The sequence below is a fragment of the Triturus cristatus genome, chromosome 6 (assembly GCF_964204655.1).
Source record: "Triturus cristatus chromosome 6, aTriCri1.1, whole genome shotgun sequence".
NCBI classification, from domain to species: Eukaryota; Metazoa; Chordata; class Amphibia; order Caudata; family Salamandridae; genus Triturus; species Triturus cristatus.
The window spans coordinates 577076698-577098803 of NC_140589.1; the positions used below are offsets into that span (position 1 = coordinate 577076698).

Sequence of the window (22106 nt, forward strand, 5' to 3'; positions counted from 1 at the left end):
GCGCAAATGTGGTTGAGGGTACTGCAGAAAGTGTGAAGGAGAGAGTAACAGAGCCTATGTGTGCCGCCGGTTTTGGGAGCTTTGCAATCCAGTCCAACATGTAAGACGTTAAGCTGTGGAAAGGAGTGCCGTATTTGTTATTTTGGCTCAATGGAAAAGACCCTAAAACCTGTTCCTATTTTCTCCATACATGGTATAGACGCTTGCTTATAGAACCGGACTGGAGTAAATGGAGTGACATTTGGGCAAAAAGCTGTAAATCACCCTTTGAGACTGTGATATTGGTTGAAACATACTTGGTATGTGCTTAAATGTGTGGAAACATCATGTTCCCAGATGAGTTTACAGCCTCAGAAATAACCTGTGCAGTTTATTGGAGAAGAGGAAAAGAAACTGACAACTAAGACTGCCAGGAGGCCTCTCCCTGAAGTTATTATGAAAACCCTAAATAAATGGAATTTTTTTGCGCTAAAACAATGTACGTTGGATAGATGTGTTTAGTGAATTTGCTGATGCATAGGGTATAAAATATTGAAGTCTGACCGCAGTTTTGGTAAAAAGTAAAATATATAATTATTATTTACCCTGTATTTAACTTGTGTTTAGTAAATAAAGTAACACCTGTAACTCACATCACAACTAAATAACTGGTGGCGAGTTTTAAAAGCTGTTGGTGACCCCATTCGAGGCTTTTCAAAGTGTATATAGTAAAAGGATTGCATGTAAGGTGTCACAAAGAACAAGACAACATTCAAAATGGATACAAATCTGTTAATAAAGCTCACTAAACTGGTGACACCAATCTGTGACAGCTCGTCTCCGATCGTTGTTTCAAAACCTTTGGTCAACAGGCAGATCCAGAAAAGAAATGTACACAAGAAACAAAAGTGAAACTTATCTGTCGTCGTTTTTTTAACCTTGCAATTCGAAACTAATGAAAAGAAGCAGTTTTGGACCACTTTTTTAGGCAATATGTTTGCTTTCCACAAACCACTTTTTTCCAGTTTTCAGTCCTGCAGAAAACGAACTCATCTTCGTTCAAGTTTCTGGTAAACACTGCGTTGATTCTTTGGTGTGAGTTCTATTCAGCCATTACTCCTCCCCTTCCAGTATGGGATGAACGAGAAGGAGAGAGGGTAGGGAATTGATGCCCCTCATCCTTTAAGGAGTCGGTGCCAAAAAGTGATACGTAGTTGAAATGCGTTTTTTTAAACCTGACACTTTCATAAACAAGCATTGCCAAACAGACTAATGGCTTGTTTAAAAATACACTTCAGCCGCCATGCCGCGTCTGAGCCGCAGTTCCAATGCCCCCAAAGCAGAGCATGATGGGAGCTCGTCAGTCCCTGCAGTTAAAAAACAAACCAAATCCTCCTTAAAAGAAAGCCGAAAACCTAAATTATTAACAAAAGAAGCCCAACTGATGGTCGACATCGAAATTTGGCAAAAAGGCTATCATAATACGAAAATGAACAATAGAGGGGAGGCATAGGAGGCAGCACTAACACAACTGTGGCATTAAGAGGAGGTGGGAGGAGGAATGCTATATGCAAATATAAGCAGCAATGGCAACGTAGCTGAACACAGGTATAACAGAGCAGGAAACCAAGAATAAAATAGTCCTCCAAAGAGCAGATAAAGCACCATGGCGTTATGTGGCAGTACTTTGTCCCTGCTGTGCGGGAGGAACAGAAGAGAAACACGAGAGACAAAGAGGCAGGACTGACCACTAGCATGCAAGGATTTTAAAAGGACATTAACATAGACAAATGAAAAGCAAAGGCAAGTGATGGGCGGACCTGGAACTCCACAAAGCATCTACAACAGGTTGCAAAGCGCAAGCGCTGTCTAGGCTTGACTAGACTTTTAAATTGACATTCAAATTTTGCTTCCACCCATCACAGCATATAGTATAGTATAGCACAATGATTTAGCCCATTTCATACAGTGGCTCTCTTGCACGGAGAGTGATGACATTTTGCCAGTTCATATGTGCTTATCTGATTAAAAGCAGTGTTCTTCAAAGCCAAGGATGATGAGGTTTTATTTAGCTTTTTTGTGAGTTCACCACAGCTCTGCACAGAGAATTTTACTTTTAAGGGGTTTCATTTTGATTGCATAAACATAAGACCAGGCCTATTGGCATTGCCCTACACTTTAACAAAGGAAGTGTCTAAAAATAACTGTTCTTAGTTCAGAGAGCCAGTCTCAGAACAAATCCATAGATATGTTCACCCTAGACATCCAAAACAGTTATTTGCCAGCTGCTTAATGAGTTGTATTGCACCACTTTAGACTTTAACTAGTTTGCCTTCTAACCTGACAGCAGGCAGGCAAAATTCCTATCGAACTCTAGGGGCTTTGAAAAAGACAGACTACGGCAGAAGTACAATATTAAGTGGTCAGCATAAAACAGAAGTTTAATTCCCAGTGTACATGTTGAAGCGAATATGTAAATCACCACTTTTACTTTCTGCTGTTTATATAAAGTAATAACATATACAATAATCCATCCAGGCAGCCGAAAATACAGGAGTTACCCTCAAGTACATCCTTCTAATACAGCGGAAAAATTTGTTAGCAACCACACTCCGAATGGGAGATGCCATGACGTTGCATTATCAACTGAGTAGATGACAGTGCATGTTAGCAGAAACATGCACCCCTGCTGGACTGTGTGGCTTAATGCCCCAATCGCACTACCTAACCTACAGGACAAAATCGTAGTATAAACCTTCATGTCACAGTTGAGCATACAACCAGGGCGGGAGAATGCAAACTGATAAGGGACAGTACCTATTTTTTTTATCATCTCCAGCTGTGCTGCATACTAAATTCCAGGGTTTAACTCTGAAAAACAATGTATTGAGACAAATACTCCATTGTTATCTATTCAGTGCCTCCTTCCTTTCACACGGCTGATTCTTCGAAACTACCTATGTCAGCTCTAGAAGTCAGACTGGACAACTCATTATTATAATTCACCACAGCCTTGGCCAACCCAAGTCCTTTAACTAGCTCCAAGCAGCTGCTTGAGAGCGGTCCACTCTTTCTGAATACAGGACAGTATTAAAATGCTGAAAGTCTCCTTAGAACTCACTGGTATTAAAGAACACCAGACAAGAGGTCCAATCAATCACTTTAACAATCTTACTAACAGATTCCTACATTTTCAAATGCCAGGTAAGCACACAGCTACAACTTTTCCCCTAAATAAAGCTGCTTGCTTTTGTTACACAAATCCTCATACTACATAAATCAGGAAAATCCATTATTTCAGTTGGTTTGTGCCTCCGGTGCTGCATTGAGGACGCACGTAACAACAACGAGAATCTTTTTTCCTGGGATTTAGCTAGCACCTTTTATTTCTTGAGCAAATGACAAGAAACGGCTCTTTGAGCCAAAGTTTCAAGGTAACCCATAGGGGAAATTTGCTGACTTAGAGCTATACTAGACACAGACTACAATATTCTTAAATTATTATTCTCTAAACGCAGGATCCTGAATTCAGTCTATAGAGAATGCCCAGAGTAGTCTGCGGGAGACTGACCTTTTTACGTCCAAAACAATGGGCAAATCAGATGTAGTCAGAGCCTATATATTTTTTTTAAAAGGGAGATCACTGCATCTCAAACCCCCACTCATCAAAATACAATTGATTCTTGAATAGTGATTATGCCATGGCCAAGTAGAACGCATAACCTTAGCAATAGTAATTTCTGAAGTCTATGTGCATAATTCACCTTGGTAGGTAGCTATGGCTATTCTATTGTATAATCTACTCTATTGAATACTGAAGACTTCCAGACCTTTAGGAAAAGATGAACCACTGCTTGCATATTTTGTTGCGTTGCTGTGAGATATGTTCCAAACCACATACAATTATCAGTAGTATATTACATGAAAGAGTGCAATGATGAGAAATACAACATGAATGTTACCATGTAAGTTTGCTCATCTCCATGACCAAGACGCCCACCTTGACCATGTCCACAAGTGTAAACCTGCCCTTGCTGGGACAGAAAAACAGAATGGAACTTGCAAAGTACCACCTAGAGAATAAAAACAAAAAGTCAATATTAATAGAAAAGTAGGTTTGTCTAAAATCAATCTATTCCAGTCAATACCCTAAAAATTATTCTGCAAACAATCTTTTACCACAGAACCTACTGCCCACAGCCCTTGACCAGCACAGTGATTTGTTTGTGAGCACAGTGAGGTCTTTCTGCCATACAGTATTACAAGCATTATTGTCATTGAACCAGCTGGACATCGCCCAAGAAGATGTGCTGCAGGTTCTGCACCCTCCTCAAAGTCCCAATCTTCAGAGCAAGTGTGTATAACCCAGCCATGCACAGTGGCACTGTGAACTCACATTAAAAAAAATAAAAGTAAAAAAACTTGACAATGATCCATTTGATGCCTCCCGAACCATAACACGAGTCATAATTATATTATACGACATGAGATTGATGACGCTTAGCCATTGATGTTTTTGTTGCAATCTGTATTATCATCAAAAAATGACAAAGACCTTAAAAAAACAAAATTAAAAAAAGTTTCGGTCATTTATAAACCAAACCCCTTGGCCTTGTCACCAGAACCCCTTAATGGCAATTTTGGACCAAAGTACACCGTTAACCTATGATAAATCAAATATATACACATATTCACTTAAAAGCAAAACATTTAGTTGAAGTTAGCTTACGACCTTAACCGCAGTTTTCCCTGTCTTTTGAGGTTGTTTGCTCTAGGCACTATTGATCACCTGTTAACCGTAGCTAAGCCTTAACCAATTTCCAGTAAGTTTTGCTGTTTTCTCTGTGGTTTTAGGAAATCCGCTTTTTATACATGGTCACTCCAATTATTACACTCTAGCTGGACCCTATATTTTTGCTGTTTTTAGAACTCTGTGCTCTTTACCCCAGCTAACCAATGGTAAAGTGTCTGTGCTCCACCTTTTGACATGATGATATGAGTATACGTCTAATTGGCATGTAACTTACTTATAATGCTTTAGTATATGGAATAAAGTGTATCCAGTGCATGTAACTTAAATGTCACTAAATTAAAGTAAATGTAGGGGGCCTGACAACATGGGTCAAGGTCGGGCTGAATTGTAAAATCAAGCCTTTAAGGTCCACCTCCTGTGTTATTCTAGGCATTAACTTGTCTCTACACTCAAGACCACCTTTAAACATTCACTTAGAAACAAACTGTTGGAAAATCGCCCCCCCCCCTCACCTCCCCAATAGTAGTAGGCGACTTTAACACTTGAGCCCCTTGATACTTCAAGCTCCTTTGTGACCAACGATGTAGATGAACTGTGGGCAATTCCTGACCTCCAGATAGCACTATTTAAATGCTGGGCATCGGCTTCTATGCAGCTCAATGCTTTGACATTCGCCCTAGGGCTTAGGGTGTGTAATGGGGACGGACGGACGCACGCACGCGCACACACATACACACACACACACACACACGAGAAAGTCATACTTATAATAGACCTAATCATACTAGTTTTATCGGCTATGTCCTCCTAGACTTGAGCTCGGAAAGACTTGGCCGAAAGGTCTATTATCGAGCGTAGGTATAGTGACAATAACGCCCTTCAATTTGACTTTGAAGTCAACTTTAGTTGGCATGGTTGCAAGAAATTGTGATGGAACTAGGTATCACCAACAGCAGACCTCATGTCTCTCTTGCATCAACCGAGCCAACTAGCTACATTGTATAGTGAAGTGGCAGATGGTTTTGATACCTTGTCCCACATATCAAGCATCACTGAGAAATCAAGAACTGCGTTGAGCCTCCATGTTGAATTGTTCAAATCACTGAAGAACTACTTTAGCAGAGAAAGAAAGAAGACCCGTTTGTAGTACCCAAAAGAAAAAATACGGTACAATATGGAGTATAAGGGTGCAAAAAAGTGTTTTACAGCTACCACCAGGTCGAAGGACAGCAATGAAATAAAGACAACAAGACAGGCATTCAAAAATCCGTTTTCACAAGGAAAAAGAGTGGGAGCATAACAATTGGGCGTATCTCACTGATGCAGTTAATAAAAGAGAGAACAAGTTATTTTGTCCCATACTGGTCCATGGGATTCACCATGCTAAATCAACTGTAATACATTGTATTTAACCTGAAATGTGGAGAGAGCATTTTACTAGTCCCTATTCGTCCAATATGGGGGCAATGTGATACTTGATAGGTTGCCGTTCCAACACCTATTAATGTAATTGAAACCTTTACAGTAACACTTGCAGAAAAACATCATGCTGTAAGTACAACTGTACCTCACAGGGCTCTCGGGTGCCGACAAAATACTAGACAATTTACTATTTATTAGATATCATAGCCACAAATCTGCAGTTCCTATATTAATACTATTTCTTACCACTGATGTGAACTTGGATCATTCAGTTGTATGTAGAGTCTGTGTAATTATATACCCATACGTCCAATTGATAGTACAGGCTCTAGAGAAGCTTCAGGTAGAAAGGAAAATGCTACTTACCCAGTATACATCTGTTCTTGGCATGTAGATCTGTAAAGTCACATGCTTTGCATAGCCCGCCATCTAGTGTTGGGTCCGAATGTTTGCACTTTGTTTTTGATCGAAGAAGTCTTTTCCAGTCACGAGGTAGGGGACTCCTCGTTTCGGCGATAGTGCACATGGGCATCAGCTCCATTGTTAGATTGTTTGCCGCAGAGGGTGATAATGAAGTTAGCAAGAGTAGTAAGAGATGTCCATGCATGTATGTATCTAAGTAAGATATTACTGCAACAGGTAAAGGTACCCGGGGAGGCGGGTGAGCACATGTGACTCTACATGCCAAGAACAGATGCATAATGGGTAAGTGGCATTTTCAGTTTGAGGAATTCCCAATACCAACAAAACAGGAGGTGCTTAACCACAAACCACAAACTCATCCCAAGTACCACAGTATAAGACCCACTCAAATCGAGAAACCTGGAGACTTCAAAGTTCTACTAGCAGACTGACAGTTGCGCCTTATTTTTGGGAAAGGAAAGAGGAGCAACCTGCTAGCACTACAGATTATTTCAATAAGGACACCCTGAAGGCAATATATTTGATAAAAAAAAGTGGGAACACAATTGGAAACACTATAATATCCCAAGAAAGTTTATATCTTCCTGAAAGATTCATATTTGAAGCACTGACATTAAGAGTTTAGAAAACTTGGTTTTGCTTAAGAAAAAACGGAGGATAAAGAGTAAACCTCATTGAAAATTTGAGGTAAGTCCAAAATGTAGTAGGCTAAAGAAAATAAATAATAAAAAACAACAATTAAGAAAGACGTACCCACATACTGAATATTTCAGATATCTGCAGATCAGGCACTCCCTTCAAGCCAACATACCGCCAGGGACTAAGCCCCCGCAGGCCTCCCCTCTTGAGGACAGGTTACTCGACGGATACATGCCCGAGCATGCCATTTCACTTACATATAAGAAATTGATAAATAATCCGCCTGACCCTCTCGGCTCCCTTAAAGAGAAATGGGTGGCTGACGGACTGGAGATTGATGATGAGGAGTGGGTGGAGGCGCTGGCTTCCCCGAGGGAGGTGGCGATTTCGGCCAGACTTCGGCTCATACAACTTAAAGTGCTACATAGAGTGTACATCTCGTGCACGAGACTGCAGGCGATGGGACGGGGGGGCTCTGCAGGCGGGGCTGTGGTGTAGCCGGCTCTTTCTTCCATATACTGTGGGAATGCCCGTGTGTACAGCGGTACTGGAGGAGGGTTGTGTCTTGCATGCAGGAGGTATGGGAAGTGGACTTACGCCCGGAGGCAAAAAGATGCCTCCTGAACATTTGAGAACACACAGACTTATCTGCGAGAGGGAAACTCTGGGTCACACTAGGGCAAATAGTGGCAAAAATAAACATAGCCCGCCTTTGGGGTGCACCCGCTCCGCCGAAACTGGCAGATTGGCAACGAGACATGGATTGGTGTATGTTGCAAGAGAAGACTGTGTATACAGCGCGGGGGTGCCCCCGAAAGTGGGGGGAGGTGTGGTCAAAGTGGAACGAATATAGAGGGGAAATATGTGAGCCCCCGCAGGCCCGCCACTCCGTCTTGGAGAATATGGACTGAAAGATCTCTTCCTTCATGGTGTTATGTAAGACTTGTTGCTTTACACTGTCCATGCATGTAACCGGTGCTGCAGAGACTCATTTGCTTAATGATTGACCATACTGTTCTTTTGTATTTTGCAACTAATAAAAAAAGATTGATAAAAAAAAAAAAAGAAAGACGTACCTATGGGGGGGGGGGGGGGGGGGGGACGCCAAACAGGACGAGATGGAAAAGAAACAGACAGCAAGGTGGCGAAAAGGACGCATGGGTAGTCCCACAAAAAAGATTAAACATCGTCAGAAAAAGGGGTAGACAACACATCCATCATCACCTTTAGCAGAATGAACATGCAGTGTGTGAGAAGGTGGCCTGATATATGCTGTCCACTAGTTCTAGTGGGCACCTTATATCAGTCCAAACAACCCCTTATGGTGAATTGGTTAAAGACAACCTTTATTGAAAGCTATCCTAGTGATAGCTATGGAGAGCAGCCTTCAGGCTAAGTCTTGACGGAATGTAAAGCAGCTTGTTTTACCAGTCTATAATCTCTTGAATGATCAAATGAAAGGACAACCAAATCAGGTATATATTCAAAATATATGTATTTAGGTTAAAACACACCCCTCTAGTCTCTTTATGAGACTGGAGTTCGAAGCAATTAATTTACAAGTTAGCAATCAACAGTAATAGCACAAATACACGTTTGGGCCCTAGGGGCGTACCAAACCATATACCAATAAAGTGGTATAAGAACCACGACTGAACTAGACACAAGGCCTGGAGCCTGTAGAATTGCTGGGACCCCAATGAACCACCCAAGGTTATGACACAGGGGACCCACGGAGGACGTGTGCAGTGTGTAAACACAACCGCGGGTTTCCGTTAGCTTCTATGGGCAGTGTTGCGGTTGGAAATTTAAAGATTAGGGACACTTAGAATCAAGTCAGAACCAAACCCTTTGGGACTTCATAAGTTCTAGGGCTAGCACCCACGTGAGCACCGGAGTACTAGAGTTACCTCACCCAGGGAAGCCAGGTGCATAGGTGTCTTTTGGTGTCGGGTCGCATTGTCGATTGCAATGGAAGCTGTCGAAGAACTGCTGCTGCCGTGGAGAGGAGAAGTGTCCGAAGAGATCCAAGCCTGGATCTAGGATGGAAGGAACCTGAAAGCAGAGGGGACAGAGTCTGGGTCACTAGCCAGTGACCGAGGGCAGGATGGACCAATGCCCACAGATGTCGGGTGCTTCAGGTGAGTTGATGGCTGTCTTGACTCTTCAGCCACAAGGTCCAGGAGGCGTTGACGAAGTCCACGAGCCGGATTCGAGCTGTCCCACGAAGTCTGTCGAGTGCTGCGGTGTCGGCGACCGGAATGGACCCAACAAGCCTTGGCAACGGCAAGTCACAGGAATTCAGAGAAAGGACTGCGGTGCAGACCAGCAAGGTCTGAGGGACTCACCCAGCGAGGGTAAGTCAGGGCACGTCTGGAGCAACCAGGAAAGCCCAATTAGAAGAGGAGTTGCCTTTGTGGGGACCTACTAGACAACGGGCTAGCAATCGCGAAGGAGCCTCGAGCGGTCGCACTTGAAACTGGCCCACGGGTCACTCGTGGAGTGGAGGCCAGCAATCTTCGGTGTAGGAGGTGCTCAAGGCTGGGACTACTCGGAGCCCAAGCACAACTTTGAGGAAGTCCCAGTTGCTGCAAAAGTTCACGGTGTCCAGGGGTCACGGTTCCACGTCACCCACGATAGCCACGGACCACCGCTTTGCTGTGGACTCAGGGTAGCCTCAGGGAAGTCTGGAAATCCACCTCTGGTGATGCAAAGACTTCGGCGTCCGGTGGGAGCTTCAGCGATGCAGACCGGTCAGTTGCTTCTTTGGTGCCTGCCAAGCAGGGGAGGCACTCCTTGACCCCAAGGGAGATTTCTTCCGTCTTCTATTCGAAATAGAAAGTCGAAGGTCCAGGATATATGTTGCAGAGTTTCGTCCAGGGTAATCTAAAGTCGCAAGGACTGGGTTTGCATACTTATACTAAGTTTGTGGGTTGGACATACTCTAGGGACCCACCTATGGGAGGGTTTGGAAAGAGGGGTGGTTACACCCATTTCCTTTGTCCAGTTTCGCGCCAGAGCAGGGGCAGGTAGCCCCTGCAAACGGTTTGAACTGGACTATGCATAGGGACACCAAGTGTGCTCCAGGGCAGGACTTCAAAGCACCAGAGAGTGCTCCCGCCCAGCCTCAATACACATCTGCCTGTCTGGGGAGGTGGTTGCACCTCCCTGGGACAGGAAACCTATTATCCAGGCCTCCCCTGCCGGAGTTTCGGTCAGCAGCAGGAAGCCAGACCCATGTCTGTGGCAGAGGCATCCTTTTTGTGATGCCAGGGCTGTAGAAAGTCCTACCGGGTTAGACCAGTGTGAATATGTCTCTCCCTCTAGAAGGGTGGAATGCTACCCCCGCTGCCAGAACTGGCGGGGGGGTAGTATTCCAAAGCGTTTGACACCAAACACTTGTTTCCGTGCAGCCATCCCAAAGTTAGCATTTACCGCGAGGTTATAATGCACTTAAGAGTATATGGTCAGGCTGCACCACAAACAGCATCAGAGGAGGTACTCCGAACGCTGCAGAGGGGCTCTGCTCATGCAGGGGCACCCTCTCACATAAAAACCAAGCACTCTGCCTTCAGGATTGTTATGGCCTGCCATAGGAGTGACTTATAGGTTTTATATGTGTGTGCAATGGTAGTGATATGGGTAGCCTATACCACTGTAAGGGGTGCACGCACACCCTTACCCAGGCTGCAGTAGCAGACCTGTGGTTCCATTTTGGAGTGCTTCCCAGGGGTGGCATAATACATGCTTCCGCCCCTGGTAGGCCTCTGTGGTACCTATGCCCTAGGTACATAGTATACCATATACTAGGGGCTTATAAGGCACTCCAGAATCCAATTAGATATGTACCTAATGTACATGCAAATCATTTTAGAGAGGAAGCAGCTAGGCTGTGGTTCTGATTAGCAGGGTCACAGCAAGACTAAGGTCGACAAACAGTGAAACACCAGCATAAAGCGGGGGTACCCATGTGAAGCAGATGCTACTCTCCTACACAGTGCTCAATTTGTGTTGGTGAGTATTTGGGGGTGGGGGCACCAGCACACAGTTTTAGCATCCAAGATATTTTTTTATCATCATCAGTGTTAGATTTGGGGATCTCTAGTTGGCAGAGGTAGGTACCTTTGACCAAGTAGGGGCCCTTGTGTCTAGTCAGGGTAAGGTGGTACACTCCTAAAATAACCCCTGCTCGCCCCCTTGGTAGCTTGGCACGAGCAGACAGGCTTATCTCAGAGGCAGTGTGTAAAGCATTTGTGAACACATACAGTAATCAAGTGACAACACTACAGATGGACACCACACAAGTTGTAGTATATAAATAAGTATTCTTTATATAGACTTATCACAAGACCATGAACAACAAAAATCCACAATACTGTACTTTAAAATGGTAGAATTAGCTTAGCTCTTTTTAGATGTTAAAATTCGACACTTTGAGTTCAATGTGCCTTAGGATGCGTAACGCTATACAACGAAAGTGTTGAAGGGAAGGTGATGCGTCGGTTCCTTACACGCAGGAACGGTGATGCATCGGTTTCTTACTGTGCTTCCGTGGTGATGCGGCCCGCAACGCCGTGATGCGATGAAGATCCGGTGCAATGAAACAAAGATGGCGTCTTCTACTTGATGTGACACGATGCGTGCACGCCCGAGCGGCGACTCAACGATTCTTCTGAGCCGCGTCAGTCCCTGAGACACACTTCTCCGGTGATGCGAGACGCTTCGGCGAGGCGATGCGACAGCTGCAGCGGCGACACCCTAGTTCAGTGATGCGACGACAGCGGCTGCGGTGGCGACACGCTTCTTTCACGTGAGTCGCGCTTCCAGCTCCTTGCGACACGCAGTCCCTCTTAAAGCCCAACACAACTGCAGGCACTTCCAAAGAACTCTTGGGGAGCTGGTGGTTGAAGTCTGTTGTCTCTGAGACTTCAGCAGGAGGCAAGCTCTCTCTCAAGCCATTGGAGATCCTTCACAAGTTGATGAAAGTACACACAAAGTTCCTCTCTCCTTTCCTTGGCAGTTAGGCAACCACAGCAGGACAATCCCCCAAGCAGCACTTCAGCTTAGGGATAGTCTCTCCTCAGTCTCTCTGGTTCCTCTCCTCAGCAAAGGTTTCTTTTTGTTTCCCAAAAGTGATCTAAAGTTCTGGGTCCCCCTTTTTATACACAATTTCTCTTTGTTCTCTGAAGGCAGAGAGGTATTTGCCTAGTCCGAACCAGTTCTGGTCAGTCCTGGAGCCTATGTTGACAAGACTCCTTCTTTCCTTTCACAGTGCAGGGCAGCGACATCAGACGCACCACAGGAGGTGAAGCCAGCATTGTGGAGGGAAGGCACAGTCCTATTAAGATCCCAGGTGCAACTCCTCCCACCCATCTGCATGCAGATCTCTCTATTCAGCCCTGTACTGACTCACCCTGTCTCCTGGAATCCCCCAGCCCCTGTCACTCAAACTCCAGACAAGGAATACACAACCTAGCAGAGGCAGGCTTGGATGGCTAGGCAAGAAAATACCTACTTTCTAAAAGTCGTATTTTCATATATACAGAATGTTAAAACCAACTTCACTAAAACATGTATTTTATCATTCTCAGTTCAGGCATACTAAACTCGAATTTCTACCTAGTTCCCCGATTCAGTTAGGATTATAAGATGTAATAATGAAACTGCCCATTCTGGTCTATGGGGAACAGGTAGCCTTGCAATAGTGAAAAACGAAATTGGCTGTAATTCACTATTAGGACATGCCACACACCCCAGGGCATGTCCTACCTTATACTTACAATGCACCCTGCCCTTGGGCCTACCATAGGGGTGTCTGATATGGCAGACCTGAGACACTTTACAAGCTGCTTCTGTGGGTGGCACAAACAGTGCTGCAAGCCCACCAGCAGCATTTGATTTACAAGCCCTGGGCACTCAGTGCACTGTACTAGGGTCTGACAAGTCAACCAAATCAGCCAATCATGGAGTCACTAATCCATACATCCGCTTACAATAGGGAGAGCATATGCACTTTAGCACTGATCGGCAGTGGAAAAGTGCCCGGAGTCATAAAACCAACAGAAACAGGTCAGACAAAATACAGGAGGAAGGCAAAAAGTTCAGGGATGACCCTGCAAAAAGGGCCAAGTCCAACAATCAGGCATTGACCCGAAGCAAGAGAGAGAAATGCAGCAAACAGTTAAAGTAGGAGGAAGTGAAGGAAGGAAAATGCTACTTACCCACTATGCATCTATTCTTGGCATATAGAGCTGTAGAGGCATATGCAGTGCATAGATCGCCATCTAGTGTTTGGTCCGGATGTTTGCACTTTGTTTTTCTTCGAAGAAGTCTTTCCAGTCACAAGGTAGGGGGCTCCTTCTTTCGGTAATAGTGCGCATGGGCATCGATTGTTTTCCCGCAGAGGGTGATAATGGAGTTAGTAAGAGTAGTAAAAGGAGATGTCCATGAATGCATGTATCTAAATAAGATGTTACTGCAACAGGTATAGGTACCCGGGGAGGCGTGTGGGAGCATATGACTACAGCTCTATATGCCAAGAACAGATGTATACTGAGTAAGTAGCATTTTCCGTTCGAGGCATGTGAGCTGTAGATCACATGCTTTGCATAGACTATACAGCAGTTATCTCCCAAAGCAATGGCTAACCTGTAGCTGTTGCAGTCATCTGAAATAGTGTACATAAAACTGCTTGGCCCACACTAGCTTGTTGTCTTGCTAACACATCTACAAATAGTGTTTTGCGAGTGTGTGAGGTGTAGACCATGTTGCAGCTTTGCAGATGTCATCTAGGGGTATATTCCCTAAGAATGCCATAGAAGCCCCTAGTTTGCGTGAGGAGTGCACTCTAGGGGGAATTGTTAGTGTTTGTTTTGGTTTTGCATAGTATGTCTGAATGCACTTGACTATCCACCGTGCAATACCTGATTTTGAAATATGATTGCCTTTATGTGGTGGCGCAAAAGCGACAAACAGTTGTTTTGTCTTGCGGAAAGGTTTAGTCCTTTCTACTAAGTAGTGCTCTTTTCACATCTAAAGTGTGCAAAGCATGTTCTGCCACAGAATCCGGTTTAGGGAACAGATTGGTTGATATGAAAGGCAGAAATTACCTTTGTTAGTAATTTAGGGTTGGTCCGAAGAACCACTTTGTTTTGGTGTACTTATAAAAATCGTTCTTCTATGGTTAGTGCCTGAAGCTCCTCAGTGATGTGATAGCTATGAGGAAAGCTACCTTCCAAGAGAGAAAATGTAGTTCACATTTATACAATGGCTCAAAGGGTGGACCCATCAGTCTTGTAAGGACAATGTAAAGATTCCACACTGGAGCACGTGGAAGTCTTGGAGGAATGATTCTTTTAAGTCCCTCCATAAATGCTTTAATGACAGGCACTCTAAAGAGAGACAGATATAGTCTGTTCTGTATGTATGCAGCTATTGAAGCAAGATGTAAGTGTATGGAATGGTACGCTAAATTGGAACGCTGCAGATGTAATAAATAGCAAATTATGGTTTGAACTGAAGCATACAGCGGATTGTTTTGATTGTTATTGCAATATATTACAAATCGTTTCCACTTTGGTCCATAGCATGCTCTGGTGGTAGGACGTATAGCCTCTTTGATGATGTTCATGCAGTCTGGCGAGAGATTGAGGTAGCCAAACTCTAAGATTTCAGGGGCCAGATCGCAAGATTGAGATGACTGGGATCTGGATGTCTTATATCTCCATGGCTCTGAGTGAGAAGATTGGGCGGGAGATGTAGTTTTTGGTGACGAACTACCGAGAGCTCCAACATGGTTGTGAACCAGGGTTGCCAGGCCCATGTGGGAGAAACTAAGATTAGTGTCAGGGACGCCTGTCTGAGCTTCCGAACTACTAATGGAATTAGTGGGAGAGGCGGAAAAGCATAGGCAAATATCCCTGCCCAATTGATCCATAGTGCATTGCCTTAGGACAATGGGTGTGGAAGCCTGGATGCGAAGCTTGGACATTTTGCGTTTAGGTTTGTGGCGACCAGATCTATGTCCGGAAAGCCCCACATTTGGAAGAATGGAAGGAGAACATGAGGGTGGTTTCGACCATTTGTGGATCTGTTGTCTTAAACGACTGAGCAGATCTGCAATCTGATTGTTTACTCCTGGAAGGTGGTCTGCAAGGAGATACATTTTGTGACATATAGCCCATCTCCAGATGGTCTGTGCTAGTTGTGACAGCTGGAGAGAGTATGCCCCCCCCCCCCTGTTTTTGTATGTAGTACATTGCTGTCATGTTGTCTGTACGGATCAGGGCAGCTTGGCCTACTAGATGTACTTGAAACGCTTTGAGAGCTAGGCAAATCACTAGAAGCTCTAGATGATTTATGTGATGCTGCTCTTTTTGCAGGCTCCACATGCCCTGAATTGTATACGTCTGGAAATGAACTCCCCAACCAGTGAGCAATGTGTCTGTTGTTAGCACTATCTGTGGAACAGGGTCTATAAAGGGCCGCCCTTTTGAAAGCTTTTGTGTATTCCACCACTGCAGAGAGCGATGGTTGCGGCCGTCTACCAACACTAGATCTGATAAGAGACCCTGAGCCTGGTTCCACTGACATGCTAAGCACTCCTGACGGGGACGAGGGTGGAGTCTTGCATAAGGGACTATTAGAATGCAAGACGCCATCATTTCTAGTAACTGCATGAACACTTGAGCTGGCAATGAGTGTTAAGCCTGAAACTGACAAAGTAAAGTTTGCATGTTGCAGATTCTGGCCGGATTGGGGTAGGCCTAAGCCTTCTGTGTATTTATTGTGGCTCCCAGATACACCTGTGTGTTGGATGGATGTAGATGGGATTTGGACAGATTTACTGTGAATCCAAGATCGTGGAGCAATTGCACTGTTTTGTGAGTGAGACATAGAAAGCTTTTTTGCGAGCTGGCTTTTATGAGCCAGTTGTCCAAATATGGGAAGACGTGAATAGGTTGTTTTCGAAGATGAACTGCGACTACTGCCAGGCACTTGGTGAAAACCCTGGGTGCGGTAGTTACTCCAAATGGGAGCATCTTGAGCTGGTAGTGCTGGCCTGCTACTATGAACCAGAGATATTTGAGGTGAGAAGGTAGTATTGGGATATGGAAATAGGTGTCCTTTAAGTCCAAAGTGCACAAAACGTTGCCTTGTTTAAGGCGCGGTAGCACTTGCTGGAGTGTGACCATGTGAAAGTGGTCCGACTGAATGTATTGAGTTAGTTCTCTGACGTCTAGTATAGGCCTGAGAGAGTCGTCCTTCTTGGGAATCTAGAAGTACAGGGAGTATACCACGGCCCCTTGATATTTTAATGGGACTGGGTCTATATCTCCTTTCTCTAACAGAGAGAGAACTTCTTGCTTTAGAAGAGTAAGATTTCCTGTGACATTGCACGTGATCTTGGAGGAATGTTTGGGGGAGTGTCTGTAAGTTCCAGGCAGTAACCATATTGGATAATTTGGAAAACCCATTTGTCTGAGGCGATTGTGTTCCAGACAGGGAGAAATTGGGAGAGGCATCCACCGAAAGAAGTGGAATGATCAGGGGTAGCGGAAAGAAGTCACTGCTTGTTGTTTGTGGGGGAAGTGCATGTGGAGTTGCCTCTGTCTCTTCCCTTACCATTGTTTCCTCTAAAATCTCCTCTGAAAAAGCTTCTTTATGAGGGCGACTGGTTGTTGCCCTTGTAAGAGGAGGAGGGATTTTCTGAGGAAATCTTTTTGGACAAGACTAATGACAAAACGGTTCTTACCAGTAATGCATCAACATTCAGTCAACCATCAGTCCTTGCTTCAATGTTCTACAGAGTATGTTGAAGCACTCATAAAGAAACACTGAATTTTTTTATAAAAAGTATCCTTTAATCACTATAAAAGTGTACAAAATATAATTCTACACAATTGATTAATACAAACTAAAAAAACGAACATATATATTCATCAATATATCATACATGTTCTAAATGTAAAAAATTGGGAAGGAGAATAGAGAAAGTCCATCTACTATGTCTTTACAAAGTTAATTTGGGTCTATGCATAGACAGCATCAAACACGGATCTCAATATCCTGTCTGTAACCGATTGCTGGCTTGTCCAAATTTAACTGTATACTAGGTGTCGACGCGTTTCAGTGGTAAGTTTCCAATAGGACCACCTTCATCAGGACAAACACTTTTTTCTCCTTCACAAATCATTCTTGTTAGCAACTTGTAAGAAACCTATTACATAACAGAGATAGAAATGCATCACTATCATGGACTTCAAAAAAACTTTTCATATGTCGATTAAGCTAGTCTTTTAAAAATTATAACAATTTACATTAAAATATCACAACTTTAAAATACATGATTTTATTCAAGTCTCATGAGAACATATAATTCAGAATTTATAATTTACAAGTGCTCCAATTCACTCCGGATCATGATTATATAAAAGGTCCAAAGCACGCCACTCACACACTCATGGCAAAACCATATGTAGCAGCCTATGTTAGGTTTGTTGACTCACCGGTGCTACTGCACTCAAGTAGAGGATTCTACAATTCAATGTGAGTAATGAATAATGTTGTTGCGGGCTCTATAATAATAAAAACAATGTTCTCGTCATTTTTAACCTTTTTGGACACTTCCATAAAGTGTTTTTAACTACTTCTATCCTATATTACCTAATTTCGAGTGGAGTGAGGGGTTTTCAGTTTGAGGTACTATATGGTCCGTTTGATGTAGGTCCGGTATTATAGTGCCTAAAAGAAGTTCACAGGCAAATTAACCGCATGTTATCTTTACTCAGCAGGTTCAAATTCTATTTAAGCTAAAGATTCACTCATTTATTTCTACGAGTTTAATTTTTCCAATGTTGAAATTATATAGGCGTAATTTTTAATCAACAAGCTAAATAAAACATAAATTTCCATACTTTAGGTTTAAAAGAAGAGGCTTGTTCCGGTTTTCTTAACCACGCAGGACTATTAGTCTCTTAATGTGAGGCGGGTTTTGAAATATTTTTCACAAATTAAACTCTCCAGCAGTCCACGAGCGGTTGGGGCAGGTAACAGGCTGTGACACGAAGCTGCAACTGGTGGCTTCTGTACCGCGGTCTTTGCCGTAGAGGCACTCCATGACTTTCTAAGGGGTTGAACTAAGGAACATACAATTGATGTTCCACTACGCCATTCGGGCGCAACACCGCCTTAATATAGGTACTATAGGGCTACAGGGTGTGGTCGTCCCTGAGCCCTATTCTTATTGTTTTATCTCACTCGGTCCTGAAAAGTGCACTAGGATCCATTAGGGACCAACACTGCGCGAAACATGTCGACCACACTGACCACACTTTCACCACCACACACACACGCATGGAATTTTAAAGAAAGCAGCAGAGCAATACTCTTCCCTCCATTGTATTTGTTTCTTGGGGGTGCTTCACATCCAGCGTGTTATATATACATAACCGTTACCTACTGGACCCCTGAATAAAAGTATGTACGTTAGGTACCAGTAGGTTAAATGCTCTTTTTAGAAATCACATACACTTCTTTTTATAGGCCCACACACCCACATGCACAACTGAGGTGTCTCCTAAAAGAACTCCGATAAAGAGCCCTCTCGCGGGGCCTGTGGAGGACTGCAGCGCCACCCCTATGAGGAGCAACGCCCAATGATGAAGCATGACACTCGCAAGAGTGTGTGAGGGCACTAATATCTAAAGGAGAAATTCCCCTGCTTCATCGAATCCTAACCTGATCACTTAGAGACATTTCTACTCTCTCTTTTCACACCCCGTTCTTTTCCTCCTCTCTCACAGACTAGTCGCCCATTGGGGCCCTGACTCGCAACCATAGTACGGCTGCGGACTTAATAACTTTAGGAACTGTTACCATTGGTAATCCGCGCCCAGGCCGAGCCTAGGGCCAGTCCCCCTGGCCCCCTTACACCATGTAGAAGCCATGTTTATACTGGTGAGGAACTACAGATGTGGAATCATGTAGACAAAGGTTTACATTGTCACAAATTGTCTCTGGGCACTATTCCTGAAGCGATTAATGCTGTAAAAAGAGCTGATGGGGCTTTAATGTGTAACGAGTGTTTGAGCTCGCTTCCAACGTTGCTTAACCTTCCTATTAGACATAGGGAAACTGCTCAGGTTGCGGATAAAAATACTGGAAGGGTTAATAACCTGAAATGTGCCCTATTTAATGCCAGATCGCTTGTTAAGCATTCGGTTGAATGTGCCCTGTTTTTGCAAGTCAATAAAATTAAATTGGCATTTATTACGGAGACGTGGCTTGACAGTACTTCGGGTCCAGACTTGGTGAAAGCCACTCTAGACGGTTTTTGCTGCTATTCTCTTGATCATACTCACAAAAGGGGTGGAGGGCTTGCAGTGATATATCCTGATTCACTGACCCCTCACTTCCTCCCTGTTTACGATCACGGATGCGAGGCTCTGTCGTTTAATATTTTCTCCGCACTCTACAAACCTTTTAAAGGGATTTTAATTTACCGCCCTCCTGGAGGGAAGACTGATTTTTTAAATTTGTTGAATATACTACTTGAACGCTTGAGTCAACAAACATGTGTTGTGCTAGGAGACTTCAACTTTCATCTAGAAAATCTGGATGATCCAGATACAGCCAGGCTTAACTACACTATGGCCCTAGGTGGACTTGAACAACTGGTCTCTTCTCCAACTCACACGAAAGGACACACCCTTGACGGGATTTTTTCAAATAACTATGACCTAGGTAACATTTCGGTCCTCCTGATTACCTGGTCCGATCATTTTGTAGTTACTTTTGAACTTAAGTATGCTATGAGGGGACCTATCGGCCCTAAATATAAGAAGGAGATTACGATTAGGGCTTGGGGTAAAATCGATGCCAAACATCTTGAATCTTCCCTCATGGATTCAATGCCTACAGTTTCGCATGACCCTGAAGTAGCAACGTGTTTGTATAACAGTTGGCTAAAAGATGCGTGTCTTCACGCAGCACCCCCTAGGAAATGGATGCCGAGAAGGGCCTTACCCACCGCTCCTTGGTATTCAGGAGAGCTCAGGGATAAAAAATGAGTATGTAAACGGGCCGAAAGATCCTGGCGAAAAAACTATGCTACAGCTGATAAAATAGTGTTTAAATCAGCGATTGTGAACTATAAGCAATCTCTCCTGCTAGCTAAGAAAGAATACTTCTCCTCTCAAATTACGAAAGCGAAATCTGATACAAAGGAGCTTTTTAAAACAGTCATTAAATTATCCAATCCCAGGACACCTAATGTACCTGTTATCCCTGATTTTTGCAACACTGTTGCCGTATTCTTTAAGTCAAAAGTGGAAAGTATCTTTTCCTCCCTGTCAGATTTGGTCAACAAAAATAATAATGATCCTACTACCAATATCCCCCGCCTCCGGTTAGCATCCTGGATCATTATCTTCCTTTGGACACAGAGGACACGATGAAACTTATGAACAATACAAAATCAGGGGCTCCTAGTGATCCCTGTCCTACTTGGATTATTAAGCAGATTGCAGACATTACTTGTAGGGTTTTAACTCCTCTGTTTAATGATGTATTTCTCACCGGAATTTTTCCCAGCTCTCGGAAAAAAGCCTCAGTGCTTCCACTATTAAAAAAACAATCTCTTGACCCTAAAGATCCATCCAATTACCGTCCTATCTCCAGACTTCCCTTACCAGCTATAATGCTCAAGAAAGCCATTAACAGACAACTCAGCGACTTTCTTCTGTCTAACAATTCCCTGGATCACTCTCAATATGGCTTCAGAGCTTATCATAGCACTGAGCTGGCGCTTCTCATATCTACTGATGAGATTCGTGAGGTATTGGACAAAGGAGGGAACGCGATGCTGATCCTTTTAGACCTATCCGCGGCCTTTGATACCGTGCATCATAAGGTACTGCTTAATCGGTTGTCAGAGATCGGGATAGGAGGACAAGCATGGAATCTGCTAGCTTCCTTCCTGAAGGATAGATCACAAATAGTCGAATTAAACGGTGACACCTCTGATCCTTTTTCCCTGCCATGTGGGGTGCCACAGGGCTCATCCCTTAGCCCTACACTTTTTAATATCTATGTGGCACCCCTGGCTGGCATTATTAGATCCTTTGGGTTTCAGCTCACCTCCTACGCAGACGACACGCAAATTGTGTTGTCTGTGATGGAAGGAGCTGAAAAGGAAACGGGCATCCGCTTCTCTGAATGCATGATGTCCATTTCCAGGGGGATGTCGGCTAACTGCCTTAAGCTAAACTCAGCTAAGACACAAGTGATGCGTTTTGGCAATAATCCTCGGATGTGGACACCTGATTGGTGGCCTGACTCCCTTGGTCTCTGCCCCACACCTTGTAGTAAAGCTAAAAACTTGGGAGTGGTGGTGGATGTTAAACTTAACATGGGGGACCAGGTGAGCAGGGTCACATCTGGATGTGTCATGGTTCTCAGAATGATCAGAAAAATTAGGACATATCTATCTGAGGGGTGTCTCCGCACGGTGGTGACTGCACTTATATTATCGCGTCTTGACTACTGTAACGGCCTTTATGTCAATATGCAACTTCAACATCAAAATAGGTTGCAGGTCATTCAAAATGCCGCGGTCAGGCTTCTGACCCGGACTACCAGGACTGTGTCAGTCAAAGGAGATTTGAAGAAACTGCACTGGCTTCCCATCCACCTGAGAGGTCGTTTTAAAGCCTTGTGCATAGTGTTTAGAGCCTTGAACGGGACGGGACCCGAGTTTTTCATAGACAAGTTTTCCTGGTACACCCCCGGCAGAATGCTTAGATCTGCCGGGGCTAAGCTAGTGAAAACACCCTGCATCAAAAAGGTTAACTGGGGAGGAAGAAGTTTTGTTCATGGGGCATCAAAGATC

At 43.9% G+C, this 22106-nt stretch overlaps 1 protein-coding gene across 4 annotated transcripts in view; it reads right to left on the reverse strand.

Moving 5' to 3' along the window:
• Positions 1-22106, reverse strand: part of IBTK (inhibitor of Bruton tyrosine kinase) — a 700505-nt gene that overhangs the window by 565639 nt on the left and 112760 nt on the right. For all 4 annotated transcript variants that reach the window (XM_085611015.1, XM_085611017.1, XM_085611016.1 and 1 more), the window contains one exon: positions 3942-4052. In XM_085611015.1, coding sequence (XP_085467141.1) covers positions 3942-4052 — 111 coding nt within the window. The remainder of the gene's footprint in view (positions 1-3941; positions 4053-22106) is intronic.